Source organism: Euwallacea similis, chromosome 3 (genome assembly GCF_039881205.1).
Source record: "Euwallacea similis isolate ESF13 chromosome 3, ESF131.1, whole genome shotgun sequence".
Lineage (NCBI taxonomy): Eukaryota > Metazoa > Arthropoda > Insecta > Coleoptera > Curculionidae > Euwallacea > Euwallacea similis.
Window position 1 is genome coordinate 3895133 of NC_089611.1, and position 21795 is coordinate 3916927.

The 21795-nt window shown below is 39.3% G+C and overlaps 1 protein-coding gene across 3 annotated transcripts; it reads right to left on the bottom strand.

Moving 5' to 3' along the window:
• Nucleotides 1-454: 454 nt before the first annotated feature.
• Dhc64C (dynein heavy chain, cytoplasmic) lies at nt 455-21661 on the bottom strand. Of its 3 annotated transcripts, XM_066406764.1 has the most exons (46): nt 21184-21661; nt 20587-20744; nt 20404-20519; nt 20096-20351; nt 19886-20035; nt 18892-19830; nt 18693-18828; nt 18156-18529; nt 17970-18005; nt 16535-17035; nt 16353-16477; nt 16176-16296; nt 15706-16125; nt 15243-15499; nt 14953-15189; nt 13634-14879; nt 13269-13492; nt 13032-13219; nt 12707-12979; nt 12419-12653; nt 12051-12361; nt 11907-11995; nt 11284-11304; nt 10778-11013; nt 10542-10719; nt 10354-10489; nt 9348-9567; nt 8926-9299; nt 8685-8872; nt 8420-8634; nt 8041-8295; nt 7304-7992; nt 6999-7189; nt 6368-6938; nt 5462-5660; nt 3607-5349; nt 3265-3554; nt 2960-3125; nt 2686-2899; nt 2432-2626; nt 2147-2379; nt 1919-2087; nt 1616-1861; nt 1367-1564; nt 1063-1234; nt 455-931 (listed from the first exon to the last, which is right to left on the bottom strand). In XM_066406764.1, the coding sequence occupies exons 1-46, from the start codon at nt 21428-21430 to the stop codon at nt 666-668; spliced, it is 14004 nt and encodes a 4667-aa protein (XP_066262861.1). In that variant the 5' UTR covers nt 21431-21661; the 3' UTR covers nt 455-665. The 3 variants fall into 3 exon arrangements, with proteins under 3 accessions (XP_066262861.1, XP_066262862.1, XP_066262863.1); XM_066406765.1 differs by lacking the exon at nt 17970-18005; XM_066406766.1 differs by lacking the exons at nt 11284-11304; nt 17970-18005.
• Between the last annotated feature and the right edge of the window lie 134 nt (nt 21662-21795).

Below are 21795 nucleotides of genomic sequence, written 5' to 3' on the forward strand. Positions count from 1 at the left end.
AATTTTTTTCCTCAAAAAAAATTTCATAATGTGCAAATGATTTCAAAATTTGATCTTCGTCAAACCATGAAAATATTTGACTCGAAATATCGACGTAGTCAGGTTTTTTGCACATCAACTCGATGCAGATGTGTATTGCGGAACCCAAGCTTTATTATCAGTATACTCCGATTTTTTTGTTTGATTTGTCACGTCATCTAAAAATCATGTGCAACACTAGTTCCGACCCACAAGCATATCTCTTCTTTCACATAACATTCAATTTAGGAAAAAATATGTTTCTTTATATAAAATAGGCGTGCTTATCGAATTGGTGGTTAGATGTTGCCGTGTCTAAGCAATAATGAAGGCACAAAACTATTTATTCGCAAAGGCCGTGCTCTATAGACGGTATTACGGGTTTTATACTGAGAAAGTTAGTATAGGAAGCTGCAGTAAAAATAAAGACATGTCGTTCATTTTCAATATCTACTAACATTAACATGTTTAATTTTATTAATAACGACTGTCAAGATTATTTGGTTACAATAAATACTTGTTTACCCTTGGAAAGATAAATATATATTAATAAAAATAAATAAGCAGATTTAAACACAGTGGCTTACGCCCTTTAAAATCTATGTTCAAGCCACTTTGCAGATAAGTTAAAAAAACATAAACATTTTCTAATTTAAAGCAGTTGAAGTAAGCAAAGCAACGCCTCTTTCGTAGAAGCTGTGCGGGTCTTGACCGGGCGCTATATTCAAATCCACGGTGTACAACAGCTCGGTTCTCGTGGAATTCAAGTAAACAGCCAGTGATAATTTACTTCCCGATTGTTTGTCATCCGTAGTGCGCACCCATCGCAGCAAGGTAATTGGAAGCTCAGACATAATACTAGAAGTTAGCAGCAGCTGATTGTTTTTACACTGGGCTCCTTGCAATTTCAGACCTTCAGGACAAAGAGAAGTATGTAGTTTTTAAGACATTACTAGAAATACGAGATGCTAGCATGAATAAACCAAGGAGTTGAAGAAGAAATAGGAGCGCATGTTTCTTTTAATTTTTTGAACATGTACTTACCGACTACTGCGAAACAATCGTGAGGAATGGATGAAGTATCGTGGGAGTCGGTAATGGTGACGTCCAAATGTAATTCCTCGAGGGACCAGCTGTTGGCTTGAGCTACGCATTGTCGGGTAGCTGTGATCCAGGCTTCGGGGTTTAATAAGCCTCCTAACCAAACCGGGAAACTCTGAAAAATAAATTAAACAAAGGGTGGGTATTTTTGGTGAAGTATGTAACAAGATCTTTAAGATATGTATATTACAAAAAATGTTAATATTTGGGAAATTACTCTCTTAGAGCCCAGTAAAATTTTACTCACTTGCAATTCCTTTGCCCCCGACGTAGAAACCACTTGCGATATTTGCTGCAACTGCTTTATCCTCTGGCTAAAATCGGTAATCCACTGAATCACCGTGCAACCCTTCGGAACTGTATATCTGTGCCAATTTCCCGGAATAATCCCCCGCACCAACTCCGCTAACATAGTTCTATGATAGTTAGTTTGTTTCTTCTCCCCCTAATTAAAAACGTTACAAACTTAAATTTTAAACACTAAAGAAAAATTTACTTGGCAAATCAGCAGAACGTCATTTAAATCGTGAATCACATCCAAGAGAAGCTTGGAAGCCGAATTAACTTCCCGCTCGAAATACCTATAAAGTGGATCTTTAATATTTTCCACGGTTCGTTTGAGAGTTTGCAGCGACTTGGGAAGGAGCTGCAGCCATGTGAGAGCTGAATTATGCAGAGTTTTCATCCATGAGGGCCTACCATCGATTTGGGCAGTTAAATCTGCCTGAGATGTTTCATCCATCTGCAAAGAGCTTCATGCCTAAATTCGTTCTTTGAGACAAGCTACATTATAACTTACCTTATAGGCTAATTCATCGTCATCTTCCAGCTGTTGCATCTTTAGCAATTTGCTTATTAGGTCTGTGCCCCTGGTCGTTAAAAGCACCTTTTCAGCATTATTCGGCAATCCCAGCCAGGCGGGAGTTTGCCTGTCTGCCAAGCTTTCTATCCACTTCAGGAAATGGTCTCTGCAAATTTAATAGTAATGGAAGCAATATAAAAATATATTAATATAGTAAAATGGAACCTTCTAGTGCCGTCAGGCATGGTTATATGTCTGTTGCCATTGGGACCATTATCAATATTTGCTACCAAGGCAAAATCGCCTTCAAAACTCTTAGAAGTGAAGAGTTTGTGAAGGAATGATTGTAGCAATCTTTGATCGAATAAGTTGTCAATTTTCCCCCCATAAATAGACTGTGACAGAAGAGTCACCAAGGCATCCCAGGGGACCTTTTCAGGAGGCAAATTGGTTCTTCCCTATCAATAACAATAATTATTTATGTCCCAATTTAAATAAACAAAAAAGTACCATAGCTGTGGTATCAATCCATGTATCCAGAGTATCACATGCAACCCTCAAGTCACTCTCACTGAATTCGTAATATTTGGCCCACCCTAAAGGGCAATACCTCAACCTTTCTTGAACTATTGCATGGAACCAGGCTAAAAGGAAGTACAACCTAGCTCTTTCATTCGGAGCCTTCATCATTCTACTTGCAGGTACCTATAGAATATTTTCAATATATACATGCAATTTGAATATTTGTCTAAATAAAGCCCTACAGTGCTAAAAGTTCTGAGCAAATTAGCCCTAATTCCTGGTGGCGGCTCGAAAACGAATATCCTTCCGGCCCTCAACAAATTTACAGGCAACTTAGGGTTAATTTCCATGGTGAGGAACAGTCTGAAGCTGGCGTGAGGCTGTAACGAATGTAACTTCTTTTCTAACTGTACTAGCCATTGTGGAGCGAGGTGTACGTTTTTCAGGATGACCCATCTAAATTTAGAATAAAAAACATGAGCAAAAGCAGTATTTGGCAGGGTGAAAAAAAATCACCTTCCTGTCTTGCAAGCCATGTTAATAGCCCGGTCTGCCTGGTTGAAACCTTCGGCGGAACCAATTGCAATACTGGATATCGGTTTGTTCAACTCAGCAGCTAAATCGTCTACTCTACTGGAAGCATCGAAACCGGGTACTGAACATAGGAGAACTGGTACGCTAGCTAAAATGTTAAGATTTCTAGAATTGAATATATACAGAATTGTGATTTATTATGAAATATATCAATTTTTTTCTTTTCGTGCGTATAAAGAACTATTTCGAATGAAATTGAACATTTAATTTAGAAAATCAACGCTCACCCTTGATCTCCTTTTCGATAATCGCTGCTAAATCCAGCTCCTTTTCAGCTGCGGCCATGAAGTCTTGTCCCATAACTGCGGAAACGAACAACGAAGCAGCCGCTATGATTCTATCCGGCCTGAAAGCCTGAATGACCAACAGTTGATACATGGCGGTACCGATGGGACTGAGCTGCTTTTCTTCGATCCACAATCTTGGAACCGCCTGTTCTGGAGCGCTCTGCTGAAGCCACGCACTAAATTCCGGCATTTCCTTGATTTTTTCTGGGAGTTTCTTGAAAGCAGGCAACCTAATCACTCCAACATTACCATGATTTTATTAACAAAAAAAAAACACCATACCGCAGAGATAAGCGAGCCATCGCCTCTTGCTGCTCTGTATTCAAACCATCTACAATAAGCCCAGAAGAAGAGCTTAAAAGACCCTCTTTGGCTCTTAAGAAGAAGTTAAACTCCTGGTCGTAGTTAGGTTCATTAGGAAGGCCTTTAAGGTAGATTCTACTTAGAAGAATAGCGAAAGTCATCCTATCATTATGCAGCATTCCTCTAGCGATTCTCTCGTAAACCACTTGGAACAGATCAGTGGTAATTATATTAAGTCTCTGTTGGTAATCAGAGATCCCATCCAGATTGCTATTGCTGAGCAATACGCTGTTAAACATGTCCAGGAAGAACTGCAATGAATATTGATAGAGGAAGTGAACTTGATTGAGACTGTCCATTGTAAAATATGTGTTGCTGCAAGCTTGGGATAGAGGTAAATACTGCTGGGAGACAGTTTCGATTTCAGAAATAACTTTATCAGTCTCTTCCACCTTTTGTCCGATTTCAGCAGCTTCCTTTTTTAAGGTTTCAAGTGTGGTAATTACGCTGTCATCGTCCAAAATCTTGCCTTTGGCATCATTGAGTGCTTGCAGCAAAGATTTCTCCAACTGCCTCAATCTCAAATGAAACTCCCCTTGTAGCTTCAGCAAATCTGAACGTTTGGCATCAATATCTGGACGTTCAGCTTTCAAAACCTGGTTCAAACACTGGCTTTGCAGTGAGCTTCTGGTCACTGTGAAGTTGACAAATGTGACTCTGGAGCAGATATCTGGGGGAAATTCTACGGTGGGGTCTCTGGTGGAGAGGAAAATGATGAAGGAGGGAGATAAATCGATGTCTTGATCGCCAAGAGTAATCAGAACACGACCACCAGTCCTGCGCAGTTCTCTATTGAGCACAGGGTTTAATATCGCATCATAGTTCTCTACATCTTGCACTAGAAGCGGGTTGCCAAATCTCAAGGCTGATTCTAAGTTTTTTCTAAACGAATCGTCCAAGAAGCTAGTTTTGGTTATTTTACGATCTTTGTACTCGTTCATTATGAACTCTGTGGCCTGTCCTGAAGGATCGATAATAAGGGGGTATCTGTTAAATCTCTTCAGCATGATCGCGTTTTCAGTACATAATTCATCTGAAGGTAAAGCATTGGCCTGCCAACGAAGTCTTTCGTCGGGGTTTGAAAGGTACTCAGTTCTGGCTATATCAGGTCTGTATAAAATTGCTGCTTGAGTTAAGTGCTGACACCATGTAGTGAACAAATTTTGCCGGTAATGTTGATCGAAGTATCCCCCATAAGCGATGAAAGCTGCAGACAATAGAACGTCTCCCACAATTGTAGACATCTGAGCTCTAAAGGTTTCACTAGTAGCTTCCCACCGTTCCCTTTCTATTACTAAAGACTTCAAAAGCGCAATTGATCTATTAACTTTAGCCTGGACATTTTCTAAATCGGTTTTTATAGCTTGTGCCTGCGCAATAAGCTGCGCATATTCTTCTTTATACGAAGCAATACTTTGTTCCAACTGACTGAGTAGATTTTTAACATCTTCCCCCCGTTGCTTGTTAACCTCTGCTTGAGTCTCCAGAGAACTCAACTCCTGACGTAAAGGCTCAACTTTCTTCAACATATCTGCGTACTGAATTTGAGCCATCGCCCATTTTACTAAAGGTCCACACGCGTTACTTGCATGATTAACTTTTTCGAAGTTGTAGTCCGGATTGCTCAGATATTTGGCTTTCATTCTATCACGGACTTCGTCACTAAAAATTCAGAGTTATTTGTTTTGTGGAGATTATATGGGAATATTGTAGATTTTACTAGTCTATGGGCAAAAACAAATATAATAGGCTATGACCAGCGGCATGCACCTACCTAATGTCCTCTGTATTGAAATTGTTGACGACGGTGTTGATGAAATTATCGCGCATGATCACGGCCCGGATCGACTTCCAATCGCTGGCGTTCTCCCCGAGCAAAAGGCAAATAGACTCGAGAGCCAGTTTTACTATGGCAGGAGGATTCGCCATGGAACGGATTTCGACCAATTGTTGTTTTTTGATCGACTTTACGGCTGTGTGAAGGTAAAAATAAAATGGAAATAAGCGAAAAGAAATTAAGCTAAGTGCGAAAGTAGTAAAAAATGTACATATTCATACGAATATTGCTGGTACAACAAACATTACTTTGTTGTTATCGCGAACAATAAAAATATCAATTTTTCAATTCAAAAATCAAAAGCTCAGTAAGTAAAAAAGTTTCAGGCTGCTACACGACTGTTGTGTCACCGGGTATACATTAGTATTATTCAAGAATGTCCCTAGCGTTTGTTGTACTTAGCAACAAAAAGATAATGAAAAAACCTACTCTAAACTTAATTTTATAGTTAAAAAAACAAAACTAAGACCATTGCTGCTGCAGTGACGACTACACTCAAATTTTTGAAAAGCCCATGTATACGCTCATGCCAATTATTCTAATAATTCAGGCAAAAGACAAGAGGAAAGGAGCGTTTACATATAAGGCATTGGGCCTTACGTTAGATTCTCGCCGCTGAAATTAACGATCGTGGCAATGAAGTTGTCACGCATGACCACTGAGCGAATCGAGCGCCATTCGTTGGCGTTTTCGTGCAGTAACAAACACACCGACTCCAATGCCATTTTCACAGTGGCCGGAGGATTCGCCATCGATCGCACTTCCACTAGATGCTGTTTCTTTATGGACTTAACCGCTACATGGTTTTAGGTTAGAACAAGTACACATCAAAAGAAAACTTACCAGTCTGAGCGTCAATAACTGCAGGTTCGACCTGCGCCAAATCAGCTACTACTTCAGTTCGCTTCTGCTCAATATGTACAGTTTGCTCGGCCAATTGCTGCTGAATTTCTTGACTCTGCACTTTCTTCTTTTCGGCCTCTTGTTGATCCTTCACCATCTGCTTTAGTTTCGCGTTGGCCGCTTCGTTCTTTGCATGCAACTCTTGGGATTTTACAGCGAGACTCTTCTGCATTTCCTCCACTTGTTCCACAGTCTCTGCGATCTTATTCAAGCCGACATTAAGGTGCAGCTGTTGCTCCTCCAAATCCGAACGTTTCTCGTTGTGGAGTTTGACAAAATGATGGATAAAGTCGAGGTAATGCCTTGGAGTTATGGCCATGGTGCGACCTCCTCTCTTTGCGAGTCTCACGTTAGCTTTATGTAGAGTTTGATGTACGTAAACGCAAGCGTTAATGACGGCTTCTCGATGATGGGGAGTGGCTGGTACAAAGCTGCATGAGGCAGGGAAGAAATCGGGGGCTTTCCAGGTCGGACGATCCAAATCCACACGGTTAGTGAATTCTTTTCCGACCTATACTCACACATTAACCAGAAAAAATCATGTTGGTAAGGGAAATAATGTAATATATACCTGATATAGGGCCCCATCTGACCAATCGCCAAACCAGTTCAAGACGCAACGATTGAATAAGGCGGGAGATGTGGCAGCTCTATCTTTAAGCCCGTCGGTGGATGGGTTCATGGTAAAGACGACGTGTAAATTGCGCATTACTTGCTGGGTAAACCATTTGTATAGCTCGTCGTTTGAGTCGAGCATTAGGCCTACAATAATTGAATTAGAAGGTTTCATTTGATGTCTTAATACGAGAAGCAGTGGGACAATTTTTAGAATAACCTTATATAACAAAGGGCATTTATTAACTTTTTTTAACTCACCCTCTCTTTGAGCCCCCTCCTTGCACTGCGTCATCAAAGTAGTGTACTCATCACCCTCAAAAAGTCCTGGAACTTCTCCATTGGCTAACAAAGTATTCATTCGCTCTAAGAAACTCGAATCTAACATGTTAGATTCATCCAAAATAAACGCAATCTTCTCGTCCTTGCACCCAGCCCTTCTTAAAACCGATCTCAAATCTTCGTCGAAATCTTCGGCAGTGTACTTATTGTGTACTTTAATTTGGAATATTGACAAGCCATTCATCCAAGCTACGAATCGAGACAAAGTAGTTTTTCCAGCTCCCGACACACCGATCAATAGCAAATGTCCTTGCGGTTGTCTAAAGATTCGGTCAATCCTTAATACGTGATCAAGGACTTCATCAAAGAGCACTAAAGGCACATCCAATTCTTCCTCGTAGAATACTTTAAGTCTAGCTTTCACGTATTCTCTTAATTGTTCTCTATCCACCGGCATGTAGTCTTTAGACAACCAATTGCTATATAAAATTGGCCTTTCTAGAGCCTTTTCACAGTTCGCCGATGGGAAGTGCTTTAAGGCCACTGCGTCTATGTTTTCGTTGGTCCATTGACGCTCTGAATTCTCCACTAAACGGTCTTGGAACAATCTAAGTGCTTCGTGGGCCCAGAGTCGGACTAAGCCTTCCACTCTAAGAGCGTCTAGAGGTCTATAAAAAATGTTGCAGACAATATTTTCATAATAATAAAAAACATACCTTATAGCCTCACAAATGCCTCGAACCCAACGGGTCATTTCACGAGGCGAATATACGTAGTGAGGTTGCATGTCTTGTGTAAATCGGTCCTGGGAGGCCAAATAGAACTCGACCATGGCATTTGTAAGAGGTTCCGCATAACCTTTCAGTCCAGGAGTTAATCGAAGCATTGCTCTAGCAAAGGTACCGTAAATCTGCTTCAAAGAAGTTTCTCCTGGGTAGTCCACGTAGATTACCGGGACATGACGTAGAAATCTTTATAACAAATATGTATTTATGAGTTAATCGAGAAAAAAATAAGTTACAGTATGAAATAATTAAATAATATATAACATTGTTTTTCTCTTCTAATGTATCTGTCAAGATGTGATAAAGTTACCTATGCGAAAGAGGCTTTCTTCCGGGATCAGTAGGAGGATTGCAAGCTCCCACAAACTGAATGCGTTCCATAGTCACCCAAGCTTGATCTGATGCTCGATAAAATCCCTTTTGCTGCACAATCTGTCTTAGGAACATTATTACCCTTTGGGTACCGTAATTGTCCATGTCCGGCAAATTTATTTCGTCGCAGAATAACACCAACCATTTACCCAACTGAAACTCGGACATATGAAAAAAAGACTACTATCTGGCCAAAAACATACCTGCACTGGAGCTAATACAACTCCATTTGGCGTCTTCCTGTATTCACAGTAATGGTCGAATGTCTTCAATAAGAGCTCAGGAGTTGTAGCTGAGGAGAAATTTAGACCCACCACTTCCATGTCAGGCAAAGCCCTTAAGGCTGAGAAGAGAGTCATTGTTTTACCAGAGCCAGGAGGGCCGCATAACACTATAAAACGTATTTATTATTTTAAATAAATACAATTTCCAAGTAAGTCTAACCTAAAGGCTTATGTTCAGCTAACCAAGTGTATAACAGCGACTCATGCCTCACAGTATCCAATGTAGGGACTACAATATCAGGAGAAGCAACTTTATGAGTCTCTACTTCTATCTGTGGTACTTTATTAGACCAAGGAGCCCACTCTCCTTCTATAGTAACTTCGTAGTCAATTATGGGCATGTTGTTATCGGGAGGCAGAGGTATAGTAGTGATCGACCTGACAAAATCACCCAATTCCGACCGAACTTTAAGCTTGGCATCGCCGGCAAAGCTCCACAAAGCGGCGTACACCATACACTTGGGAATGTAGCGCTCCAGAGTCTCATAGGGCAACGGAAAATCATTGTGTGAGTGATTGTAGGCTAAGACATTCCTATGCACTTTATTAGCAAAGTTTTAACCTCAAAAAACCATCACCAACCTCACGCTCTGATTGAGCATGGAGAAAAGCGAACTGAGAGCTCTTAATCTGGTGAAGTCCATTATGTGTTCTTGTTCCATTGCATATTCCAAGCAACGCACTACAAGGCCGTCTGGTTGCAAGTAGGGCTGAAGGAGATTGGCTACATCCTGCTGTACTTGCAAGGTGGGGGAAATAGTGTCTTCCTTGTTTTCTTTTTTGCCGAAACTGTCCTCTTCGCCTAAGAAAAAAGTAAGTAAAAAAGCAAACTCAGACAGGCGCGATAAACGTACGTTAGTGTTCTGTACAGGAATATTTACAATATTATTGAGATGGAACAAAGAATTAACTATTAAGGAGAAAGCTGGAAAGTTTGGATTTATTGAAGGTTACTTTAAGGCTTCCGATTTAAAATTAACAGAAAAGTACCGCAGTTATAGAACGAATGTGTTGGTAGGAAAATTACGTTTAAAAAACAGTATATCCCGGAATATATGATTCTCCAAATTTATATATAGGATGATCGTTTTTCGGTTATTTGAAAAGTTACAAGATTGGTTAAATTCCCTTTTGAAATTTTGTAAATTTCAAAAACTTCCGACAATATATGCAAAAACAGAACTTTTCTAAAACCGTTTTAATTTCTTCCTGGATTCATTTAAAGATTATTGACTATATATACCGTATCACCTTTTTTGTATAAATAACAAAAAATGTCTTTAAATTATTTCAATATGACGAAAGTGAAAATCTAAGGAACATTGCATCTTAAAAATTGTCCTCAAGAAAACAATTTAAATGCATTTTTTTTACAACATCAACAGGCAACGAATGTTACTGATTTTTATAATTGGGTTAGTAGATATTAGAACATAAGATTAATAATCTGTCACTACCTGCTACTATTACAAAGTCTTGTGGACCTGTAACAAGATTTTCTACTTTGACAAATATAAAACTCAAACGGTGTTTTCATTTAGAAACCACTCTTCAGCTGGTTATAAAATCAAATACAAAACAAACTCACCTTCTTCCAAGGGAATATTCTTGAGGCGTAGCATGTAATTCTCGAATATCATCTCAGTAGATAAAACATCTTCGGAGAACCAAACCATACCGCACCTGGAGACTGTAGCCAAAGTTGCGTATTTCAAATCTTGTACCTTGAGAGAAAGGGTTATCGAAACTACAATATAAAAACAATAGAATGAATACCTCAAACATAATCCTAACATTAGGCGGCAAGGATAGACGCTCTCCATTCGGTAGCGTCAAAAGTTTGTTGTCATCAAGCACTGAATTTAAATTTTCCACCCACTCAGGGTCGACGTCTCCATCGAAAATTATCCACTGACGTTTGTTGATTTCCCCTCTTACATTATCGATGATTTTTCTGTGTATGTGACACCAAATAAATTTACTAGTTTTTTAAAAAACAATCAAAACTCAACCTTAAAATATGAGTGAAAAGACCATCGGTCCATTCTCTAGTGTTCGGATCTAAGACACCATATAACGCCTCTTTGCTAATGGCTTTAGGGTCAATTACATGAGCAACTCCCTCAACCCCTTCAAAGCGTTCTAGAGCTTTGAGAAGTACTCGCCATGCTGAGCTTTTGCCAGAGCCGCTAGGGCCCACCATCATGAGACCATGGTTCAAGTTGCTAATTTGATAAAGTTGGAGCACCTATTCAAAGTAATTTGTGTATTATATTTCTTCCATGATCCCCTAAGAAAATAAACATGACCACCGGAGTTAGTAGTGCGAAAGCTCATATCGATTCCATAATATGAGCTTAAATTGCTCTAAGCATTGATTATGAGAGCAAGACGTTTGTATAATTTAGATTGAACTTCACTTCAGGTTAGGTTCCTTTAATCTTTAAATTACATTGTATTAAAAAATGGATTTTTACATGCAAAGCGCTTGTTTAAGAAATAGCTTGATGGCTAATACCTTGGCGACCCACGTGTCCCTCTGTGCAGCATGAAATGAGGGTGCTTTTGTAGTAATATGTACATAAAAAAATTGCAATTATTGACCCAAGCCAAAGCAGTGCTCATTAGCAACAAACTGACATACTATGGTTTCTAAAGCTTGATTTTATAGACATAAAACCCAATGAATAAATAAATTGCATAGCAGGAAGTAGCACTGTACGTTTATAAAAATTCTATGTGATGGAAGTCGCGATATTAGGATTCCATATACTAAATCTATGCTGATGAGTATACGTGATTGGCCGATGTTATAATTCCGGTCCTACTTATGTGCAAACCGAAAATGAATAATCGTTATAAGTGTTCCCCATTTCAGTACATTGCTACCTCCTAATTTTGTGCAGACCTACACAATTTTTTTATTATTATACATGTATATTACAGTTGTGTGTATATATTACAGTATTCTGTTATGAAAATTTGTCCACAATCCCCCCAGAATAATACTCTTTTAAATCTCGAAATTGTTTCCTTATTATTTCTGCTATCAAATATTGTGCACTCTTAATATTGACCCAGAAAATAATTCTCAGAAACCATAGTCCAACGATGTAAATTTCCAAATAAAAAACTTTTTACCTTTTCCATCCAGGCTGACCCATGTTCATCTCCTTCTCCACATACCAAATATTCCTCCACACAAACTTTCCTAATTTCATCCTTAAGACCTGCACAAGTTTTCAACATTCCACCACTTTATAACACACAATAGAAAACACATACCTTTCATCTCAGCTCTGGTGTACTGAACATTGGGGAAGACATCATTCAAAAGGCTAAAAAGCAAGGGGATATCCTCGGCCACCAACTTGGGCACCATAGTTTCGCAAACCGACTGAATAAGAATCTCCTGCTCGGGCAAATTCTCTGCGATACTGGCCTCATCTATATTGGTCTCGCCTCTCTGTGTCATGCCCTCTTTTATTCTCTGAATTCGATCCCTCTTAACATTTCCAGCAGATATTAGCACGGATTTTAAAGCACGAAGCCCAAAATCGTAGTGGGATTGATTGGAAAGCTGTTCGTCGCACAATCTACAATTGTAAATTGTTAACATTGAAGCCTATTTTTAGTAAAAAAGAAAAACGCACTTAAAGAAGGGTACAATCTTGCAAGCCAACTTCTCGGCACTCCTGAATCCTTGGGAGAAGAGCATAACCTCGGCAATAAGCTGACGGTCTGGAGTGGTCATGGCCAGAGATCTGAACAATTTCTTTAAATTGTCAGGTAAATTGGATCGGCCCGCATAACCCGGATTCATTGTGATGAAAATTGCCATATCCGGGGAAACTTTGACTTGCTTTCCCACTAACTCCACGCTAATGCCTGATTGAAAACCCACATAGTGTCCAACCTCCACTCATAAACATCAAACATACTTCCCGTTTGCCCCGACTGTTTGCTGCTTTCTTTCTGGCTCTTCAAAGCCTCTTGAATGGTCTGAATTTGCTGTGAAACAGCAGACAACATCCTTTCCTCTAATCTGTTAAACTCGTCGAAACATCCCCAAGCGCCCACCTGGCACAAACCAACGAAGATTCTACCCATTGCTTGAAAATCGAATGTTTCGTCGCAGTTAAATACCAAAACGAATCGGCCCAGTTGATTACCCAGAGCCTTCACCGACTCGGTTTTACCGGTACCCGCAGGACCTAGTTTAAGAATTATTGTTTCAAAAGTTTTCTGCGTTTAAGAAATGCATACCGAAAGGAGAACCACCCAATCGAGCCTCTAAAGCCTGGGTCATAGTTAAGTAACACCGATCTGTTAAAGGAGTTTGCACCAATCGGTCTTGCACCCCCAAATATTCAAATCCATAATAAAATCTGGCATTTGCCATGTGAATTGTTAGCTGTTTTAAGACTTCTGTTTGGCGGGGATCGAAGTAGAATCTGTAGCAAAATGTGGATTATTCAGTTAAACAGAAAAACTGATTATTACCTCATTTGACAAAGCCACTCGAAAGCTTTATTGCTGCACACCCCACCAGACACAAGTTTCCTAGTTACTGTTCTCTTGTGCACGAATTCGTTAATTAGATGCTCTAGTTTCTTTCTCCTTAATTGGGGTTGTTCCTGAAGTACCGAATCGGCTAGTACGTTTAGCGTGTTTTCTACTAATTGTAGGACTTTTTCCATTGGTCCTTTCTGAGGTTCTCCATTCATCTTAAAAAAAATTATTATATATTTAATATTATATTCCATTTAATGTCTATTTTTGCAATATATTGAAATTAATTATTTCCGTATTCAGAGATGCAGATAATTTTCTGTAAACAGATCGTTTTTAAGTCAGTCAAAACGCACCTTGGTTAAAGCAGCTTCGACTTCCTCACTCCAGAATATCTGCGCTGCAAGTACAACAATCTGCGCTTGGTATTTGTCACACCACTCCATAAAACTCTTCGGATCAATTCCGTCCTTAAACTGCTTTATATCTTGCACTGCCTGGGTTAAACTTGATGCTAAAGTAACCCGCATCTCCTTCTCTACCAACGAAAGCCATTCGTTGATTTTTGGGTGCTCCACAGTGGAAACCGGAGTGCGGAAAGCAACTTCCTCGCCTTCTCTCGAAGCAATTCCCAGAATCACGGTATTGTCTTCATTGAGAATAATCGAAGCCACCCCAGCAAACATTTTCTTAAAGTGCTTCTGCAATCTGGCAATATTCTTACTGTTGCCGATGATCTCCAGCAAGTCCTCGTCTCCCACAAAGTAAAATCTCGGGAATGAAGTTCTTTCCCTTTCAAGATACTCGCCCAATGCTTTCTGGATTTTGCCTAATAGATCTGCAAGGCGTTCCAAGGCTCGTTGAACTCCTGGAATATTCAACACGTCCATGACCATTGGGGACTTGCTGACTTTCTTCATTAAGCCCAAAAACTCGGAGCTAATGCTTTGAAAGCGGGAGGTTTCTACTGGAAGCAACGTTTTGATATCCGCACTACCAGAGAAGATGCCTTCAAGGTAAACCCAGCGACGTTGAACGTCGATCCAGACATCGAAGAGGGCGTTAATGCGATTCAATTTTTCCTCCCAAGTCAAAGTCTCCTCTTCAAATACCTTGTAGTAAGGCGAAAGCTTCATGGCGGCTACAGAATTGATGTGTTCCTTCACTTTATTAAACAAATCGTCCCAACCTCTAATAATCTTGCATTTATTTTGGTAATTGATCAAATCTAACTCGTAAGTTTGCCAAGATTCTCGCACTTGTTTCAAGAATTCTTCCAAAGCCATCTCGCCTTGAGCTACTAGAATTACATCTTTAACGACAGATTCGTTTTTCTGCAAATTCACATCCCAAACTTGGCCCAAAGTCAAGTCGCTGAGCACCCAATTGACTCTAAGTTGTTTCATTAACTGTTTCCAATGGCGCTCTTTGAGAGCATCCGATTTAAGCTCAACGATGAGCATGTTGACTTTCGTATACGTTTGAAGGGTTTTCTTCACGTATTCGTAAGAGGCATACTGACGAAGTCTAGCAGGGAGTTCCTTCAGTTGGCTAGACATTGTATCCAGTTGCTGGCGCAGTTTTCTGGGTTGTATTGAAAGCCTAACTCATAATACAAAATGAGTAATCAAACAAGTTAATACAAGGTATAAAAATAATCATTAAAATAACTCACCAAGGTTTCTCTCTAGTCTCATCAATTTGCTGCCATATCCTCGATAATTCAGACCACACACCCCTCAAATCTTGAAGTTCCTCATAAACGACCTGCATGCGATCCTCGCTAGTGCTGATGCCGCCTGGTTCCTGAAGCTCTAAGGCTTCTTTGGCTTTGGCCACATTATCGCGTTCTTCCTTCAAACGCGCGTACTTGCTTTCGAACAGTTGCAGCTGTGACAATGCTTCATCCGGTCTAAATAAAAACTTTTGTTTAAAACAAATAAAATTGAAAGCACTGAAATGAACCTCAGATGTCCCTCTACCGGCTTGCTCTTCTCCCAATCTCCCAAAAAGTCATGGGTTCTAGTTTCAACGGCTTTATCCTCGGAAACAATTTTCTGCTGTAGGCTGGAAACTTGGGTTTGAATCGAGGAATCTTTGCGCTTAATTATTTCATTGAAAGCGCCCCATTCCCCTTCCAAATTCTCCACATGCAGCCAGTTAGTGGGGAATTGGAAGCGTTGTCGTTCTAGTATTCTCTGACCCTCTCTGTATATCTCCACCTAACACACCTCAACGTTGCGCAAAAAACATTTACTAAAGGCCAAATTATTGAAGGCTTGCTAAGTTTAACAGGGAGATGAAGTTTTTGATAAATTAGGAATGCAGAAGAATCGGTCAGTTAATTCGTTTTCATGGAAAGTAAACATATAAACCGGCTAAAGTTACCAGCACCTCAATTATTTAGCCCTAAACAAATAAATTATACTTGTTTTTCCCACTGCTTCATGCTACGTTTCAGATGCTGAACATAAGTGATGAAAGTAACAGCATCAGAAGTACTGGCAGCTTCAATGCTCTGCAGCTCCAAATCACTTCTCGATTTAGAAACGCTAGTGTGGAAAGTGGCCATTTCATTGCTGAGCAAAGCTCCGAATTTGCTTAAAGTCTCCTTATGCCAGGAATCATATTTAAGCGACACTTTGCTTTGGACTTTTGCGAAATCTATGATAATAGGACCGAATTCGCGTCTCGTGTCTGAAGTATCAAAAGTGGCTCTCGTGGTTTTAATATCATTTAGGCAGCGCATCCATTTGCCGATATCTTCCCCTAATTGTCCATAGAGCGTATCTGCTTGAAGATCCCACAGAGATTGGTAGGTCAACCATTGATTAACGTATTTTTGAACCTAAACATGAACATGAAATCCTAATATTTTGCCAAGATTGTATAACTAACCTCCTTAATTTTGCTGTCAATGGCATTATAAGCGTTGTTTAAAGGCTGGGAACCTGTAGGGAGTTTCGTTAAAATGTTCCTGTAGGTTTCAGTCACAGGTTTGTCAATACCCACTTGATATCTAGAGTGAGAGAATTCATATGGCACCTACGATTATGGTGTACCAAAGAAACCTACCTACTGCTTTGCAGCCTCAATTGAGAAGTCACAATGGCTTCCCAAGCAAAAAGTTGCTGCATTATCTGGAATCTAGCTTCCTCAATGCTTGGGTATAAATACATCGTTTGGTTGGTAATTCTCACCTTTCACCATCAAGGAAATTAAATGTAAATTAAAAAATCAAAAGGAAAATTACTTACCTCATGGATCATAGTCTGAATTTGAGGATCTCCTCCTGGTTTATGTGTAGGCTGGGTTGGCGCATCTGTATCCATACTATGATCGATATCCTTCTTAGTGCCAGCCAAAGCATCAGTCCAGGCTTCAATACCTGCTTGCAGCCTTCGGGCCAAATTCTTTTCAACCTCCTCATCTAGTCTATTAACCCAAATGTTCAAGTTAGAGTATTGCTTCAAAGACAAATCATCCACTGCATGTTGAATTTTCGATAATATATCGGCGAAGGTGTTGGCTGAATAAGGGCAGGTTTCCAACGATCGGACATCGACTTCGAGCTGTTCACCGATGATGACTAGTTCCTCAACTTTTTCCTGGAAACCCACGATGGTTTCGGAGAATTTCTGGACGTAGGGATCAAGTTTATAGCTCTCCCAGACTAAAGAGGCCCCTTCTTGAATGAGGTTTTGGACATCTTTCCGCATACCGGCCACGAGGGGGATTATGCTGGCTTTATCTTCGATCTGACAATGGAAATATTACATTATTTGTGGTGAGGGATAGTGCTAAAGGTTTTATTTACCATGCACACAATGCTGAAATTATGTATATGGAGAAAGGAACGATAAAAAGTCATATAGAAGCAATAATAATTATCGTTTATTTCATTTTCATTCCTAATGATCTGATACCGTTATTAAAGAATAAAATAGGAAAAATCGAGAAATCCTACAAAAAAATTTTAAAAATTAAATAAACAGCGATAACGTTATACCAGGACTTCGTACGTTCGTAAACGATGGAAACACCCGAAGAAACCAAGGAAAGAAAATCCACAATGTTCGATTATTCCGTCAAAAATACCTATTTGTTCAAAAGTAAATATATTTCAAACGAATACCTATTTTGTTGGCACAGGACTGGTACTGGACATTATTTCTGGATCACTAAACTCAAACAGTATAACTTTTTTCAATATTCCTATAATAAAAACTTGAACTTGCACACTTTCAATGAGTTACGTAACACGGAGTATGTGACATGTCCGACGCCATTAACTGCTGCTATTGAATTATTTTCACAGATAATTCGAAGAAATGCGTCAAAATGTGCAAAAAAACAGAAGCGTTTTCAGAGAGGATGAAAAATGGCCGCCTAGAGCTGTATACACATTGCGACAAGCCATACTGAAACAAGGATAGATGCAAAAATCAGCTATTTTCCTTCCCTTTTCGAGTTAGGTGTTTTATCAAATCGCCTTTAGAATATAAAAAAAAATTCTTTCTATGCCCTAAATAAAGGGAGGAAATGCTTAAATACTCAAATGATGTGGAATAATAAAAAAGTTCATCAAATTTTACCGCATAAGTCAACTTAACATTCAATATAACTTAACAATAAACAACCATGCAAGTTACCACGCTCCATATCCACTTAATACAGCTAAGAAAATTCTACCTTAGCCCCACCATGTTGGCTACTCCTGTGGGTGAGCTATGCAGGAAGAATATCATTAAATTCCCCCAACACTTCCAGGTTTAAATAATCAAATCTAAAACCTTGGCAATATCTAAGGAGAAACCTAATCCACTGCTCGCCTAGTGCTTCCACCATTTCCTCAAATATTCCTCAAAGCAAACTCACCTTTTCCAAAGTCATCTCATAGGTTCTGGCATTCTCAATCAGGGAAATGGCAAAGGGATACAACTGATTTGCTTGATGAGCCTTATTGACAATGGCCAACGGCACCCGGAACCCAAGACATTTCAAATTGCGCACCTCCTTGGCCAAAGTAATGATTTCGGGTAGAAAGTTGACTTTTAATTTCAGCACGTTCCCCCTGCCATTCTTCGCCCGAATGGCTTCAATGGTGAAAATGCGCCCCGATACTCCTAAATTACGCTGTTGGACATTTCTGGACCACTCTTCGAAGATTTCGAGAGTGTTGAGTTTCAGGCGGAAACTGTCTCCGTCTGCTTTGAGTTTCTGGCCGTCGATGTGATTTTCCCAACCTTTGCCTAAGGATTTAATGGAAGAATTCAAGTTAAGGAATGGAATTTTGTATTGACAGTATTATAGAGGACTTCGTTACGAAGCTTTACTTTTTAATATGGTGCTTGAATTTTAAATCAGTCAAGTCCAACAATGTAGGGAAACTAATAGTGTCTAACTGAAACTTACCTAAAACATCTTCAACACGCCTCAAATAAGTTGTAAGCTGATGGTCAATCTGTTTGGCCCAAACAATTGATCCCGCCACCGGAGGCAAGTCCCGATCTTTGCTTATCCTTGCGCTATTGCTTTGAGGGTATTGAACCTAATTAATAAACATTAAACTGCTTTTAAAACCACCTCCTAAGTAATAGAACACAATTCCAACCTTAAATTTCTCATGCAGCGCCTCAATATCATCCTTCACTCGCTGAATTAAATGCGTTTGATACTCCCTAATGGCTCCCCTGATATGCGGCCTCACAAACAGAGCATTAAATCTGGAGAAAATCCTAAACATCTCATTGGCGTTCTTGGCAGTTCCCAATTGATCACGCAAATGAGCGGTGATTCGAGCCTCAACCCTATCAATGCGTTCTTCATAGCGCTGAACTGCAGCATCCCAGGCGTCTTGACCTTCCTTGGAGATGTCCAAGCAGTCCACTTCCTTGACGTTCTCATAGGCTAAATTTACTTCTTCAATTGCATTAGCGTCAGCAGCATCTAGAGAGAAAGTTAGTTTAGGCGGTTCCAGTTCTTCTCCCTCGATTGGAACTGCGGTTTCTCTAATAGAAGGCCTCAAAACCCGGACAATAACTGTGCGAAGTTGTTCGTGCTGCCTGCGGAATTTGCGCATTTGATCCATACGGCTTTGAAGCTTTTTGTGTTGGGCTGAAATTCGCCACACCATTTTCATTTGTTCGTCACGCTTTTTCTTCATGATGTCGCGCAACAGCGATTGGATCTTCTCATATTCATCCTCCCAAATTGAAAATACTTCAAAGCACTGAATCATGACCTTTTCAAATTCGTCAAAGGGAATGTGCATCAATCTTCGAGTTCCTAATACTTTTAGTAGTTGTGCCCCCAAATCGCGAGAAATTGCTTCAACTAGTCGTAAACAGCGTTGAATTGGGTACTTCGTGGACCTCACTTTCTTCAAATGGGAGAATATAAGTTGGACTGCAGCTCTAATTCTTTCAAGCTCAGTGGCAGATAACAAGTCATTAATTGGGAAATCCTTCATTAATGGGTTGTAATCATTTACAGTAGCAATTGCTTGTTTTAAGCCTGTATCTGTATCAAATGAGACTGTGGCGTGAAAACGCTGAGAAATTAAATTAGTTTATTAAAACATGTAGTTTGTTAAGGCCAAATCTTACCTTTCCATGTTTTAAAATATCAAGAGTAAGAGAAACTTCCAAGCTCTCCCTTTTCTCTTGAATGCGATGCAACGCCCTTTCTAAATTCAGCCAAAAGCTTATTTCCTGCAGAGCAGTTCCCGAAGAAGGGTCTCTATCTAGTTTGGTCACCTAAATTTATCAAAATCATTTACTAAGACAATTTCTTGAAAATACAAGACAAAAACAAACCTTCTGAATCTCTTTTATCCATCTGTTCACACCATGCTGCAACTGATTCAAGAAATTAGAATCCTCAACTTTATCACTAAAATCTGACACTTTGGGTTTTCGGCTTTCATCTGCACAAAGCTTAATTAGAGTGGCCACATATGGGTGAACTTGTAGGGTTATTTCAGGAATGTCAATATTCTGTTGCAAATGTAGCAGGCCCATCTCAAGTTCAGCAATGGTTTTCTCAACTGAAGGAGCCATTTTATCTCCATCTCTACAATTCATTCATATTTAATAAAATTGCATCTTTAAAAGCATTTTCTTACCTATCAGCCCTTCCTGATTCTTTAACATAAGACTTAAAATATGGGGCGACGCTCTTGCTGACATAGTCATGTAAGGTTTCATATGGCGATCCCTCACTAAAGTTTAGCAGACGGACCTAAAGTTTAATTACAAATAAACCTTATAAAATAATATTTGTGGAGCAGGTATATGAGGAATTGTACCTGTGCTCTAATGCTTTTATCAGCCTCTATCACAGCTCCTCGTTTAATACATACTAAACTAGACATTTTTGAGGAGCTGTAGTGAACCTCATTGCTGACATAATAAACAACTGGCTCTTTTTCTTCTTCGCCTTCTGGGGGTTGGTCAGTATCATCATCTATAAGAAAATTAGGAATTCTGTAGAAAAGTTACTTTAAAATGAGGTAGATATTTTGAATGTATCCTTTCTTTTATGGTTTTGAACATAAATCAATTAGATCCTTTTAAAAGAATACTCCTATTTGTAAAATTAAGGTGGGCAACACAAGGAAAAAATTATACTTTTAAAAAATTATTGATTATGAAAGGAAGATGATGCCGAATTTACAAGACTTTATCATTCAACTCAGGCCATTAATAGTTTTATTAGCGAAAGAAATGTTTAAAAATCAAGCAATAAAAGTTTGGGAACCCTATTAAAAAATATTTCATAATTTTATGAAAACAAGAATGTTATAGTTGTTAGTATATTAATGTATTTTTATTCACCAAACTCAAAATTGCTTAACATTCATGCAAAACCAAGTAAAAAACAAATCCAAATGTTTCGATCTTACCTTTTGAAGAGTTCCTCTGTATGTAAAGTGTAGTCACTTGTGGATCACTGATAAACTTTCGAATACATTCCTGATTGGTTTTATCATCGAGAGCAGTTACCAAGTTCTTGGGCTCAGCTTGAGACTCATCTTCAGGGAGTAGAACTGTAGCTGCTTTCAAAATGAAATTCGAAAAGGCGGTAAAGTCAACGAGGGCCACATTTTGGGTCTCTGGAGTGTTTTCACTCCCTTCTAGGGAGTCACCCATGCCTGGGTGTCTTCCTCCTCAGGAGGAATAAAATTCAGTAGGATTTAATCAGCATACACAAGAGAGATATACGAGTGCATACGCAAAAGGATTATATACGTTGTTTATTGAACCATAGGCGTTAGGACAAACTCTTCTATGTTTATGAACAATAACATGAATGGATATTGAATCATCGATTGAATAAACCCTCAGAAGCTTTTTTGGAGAATTTTTTTACATCACATCATTAAAAAAATACTAAGTACGATGACGCATGTACGGTTACGGCTTATATACTGCCTCGTTTATTGGGTACAAGGGTCTAAGAAGGATAGCTAGATTGATGTATGTCTGATGCTTATTATTTATCTTTAATATCTGTT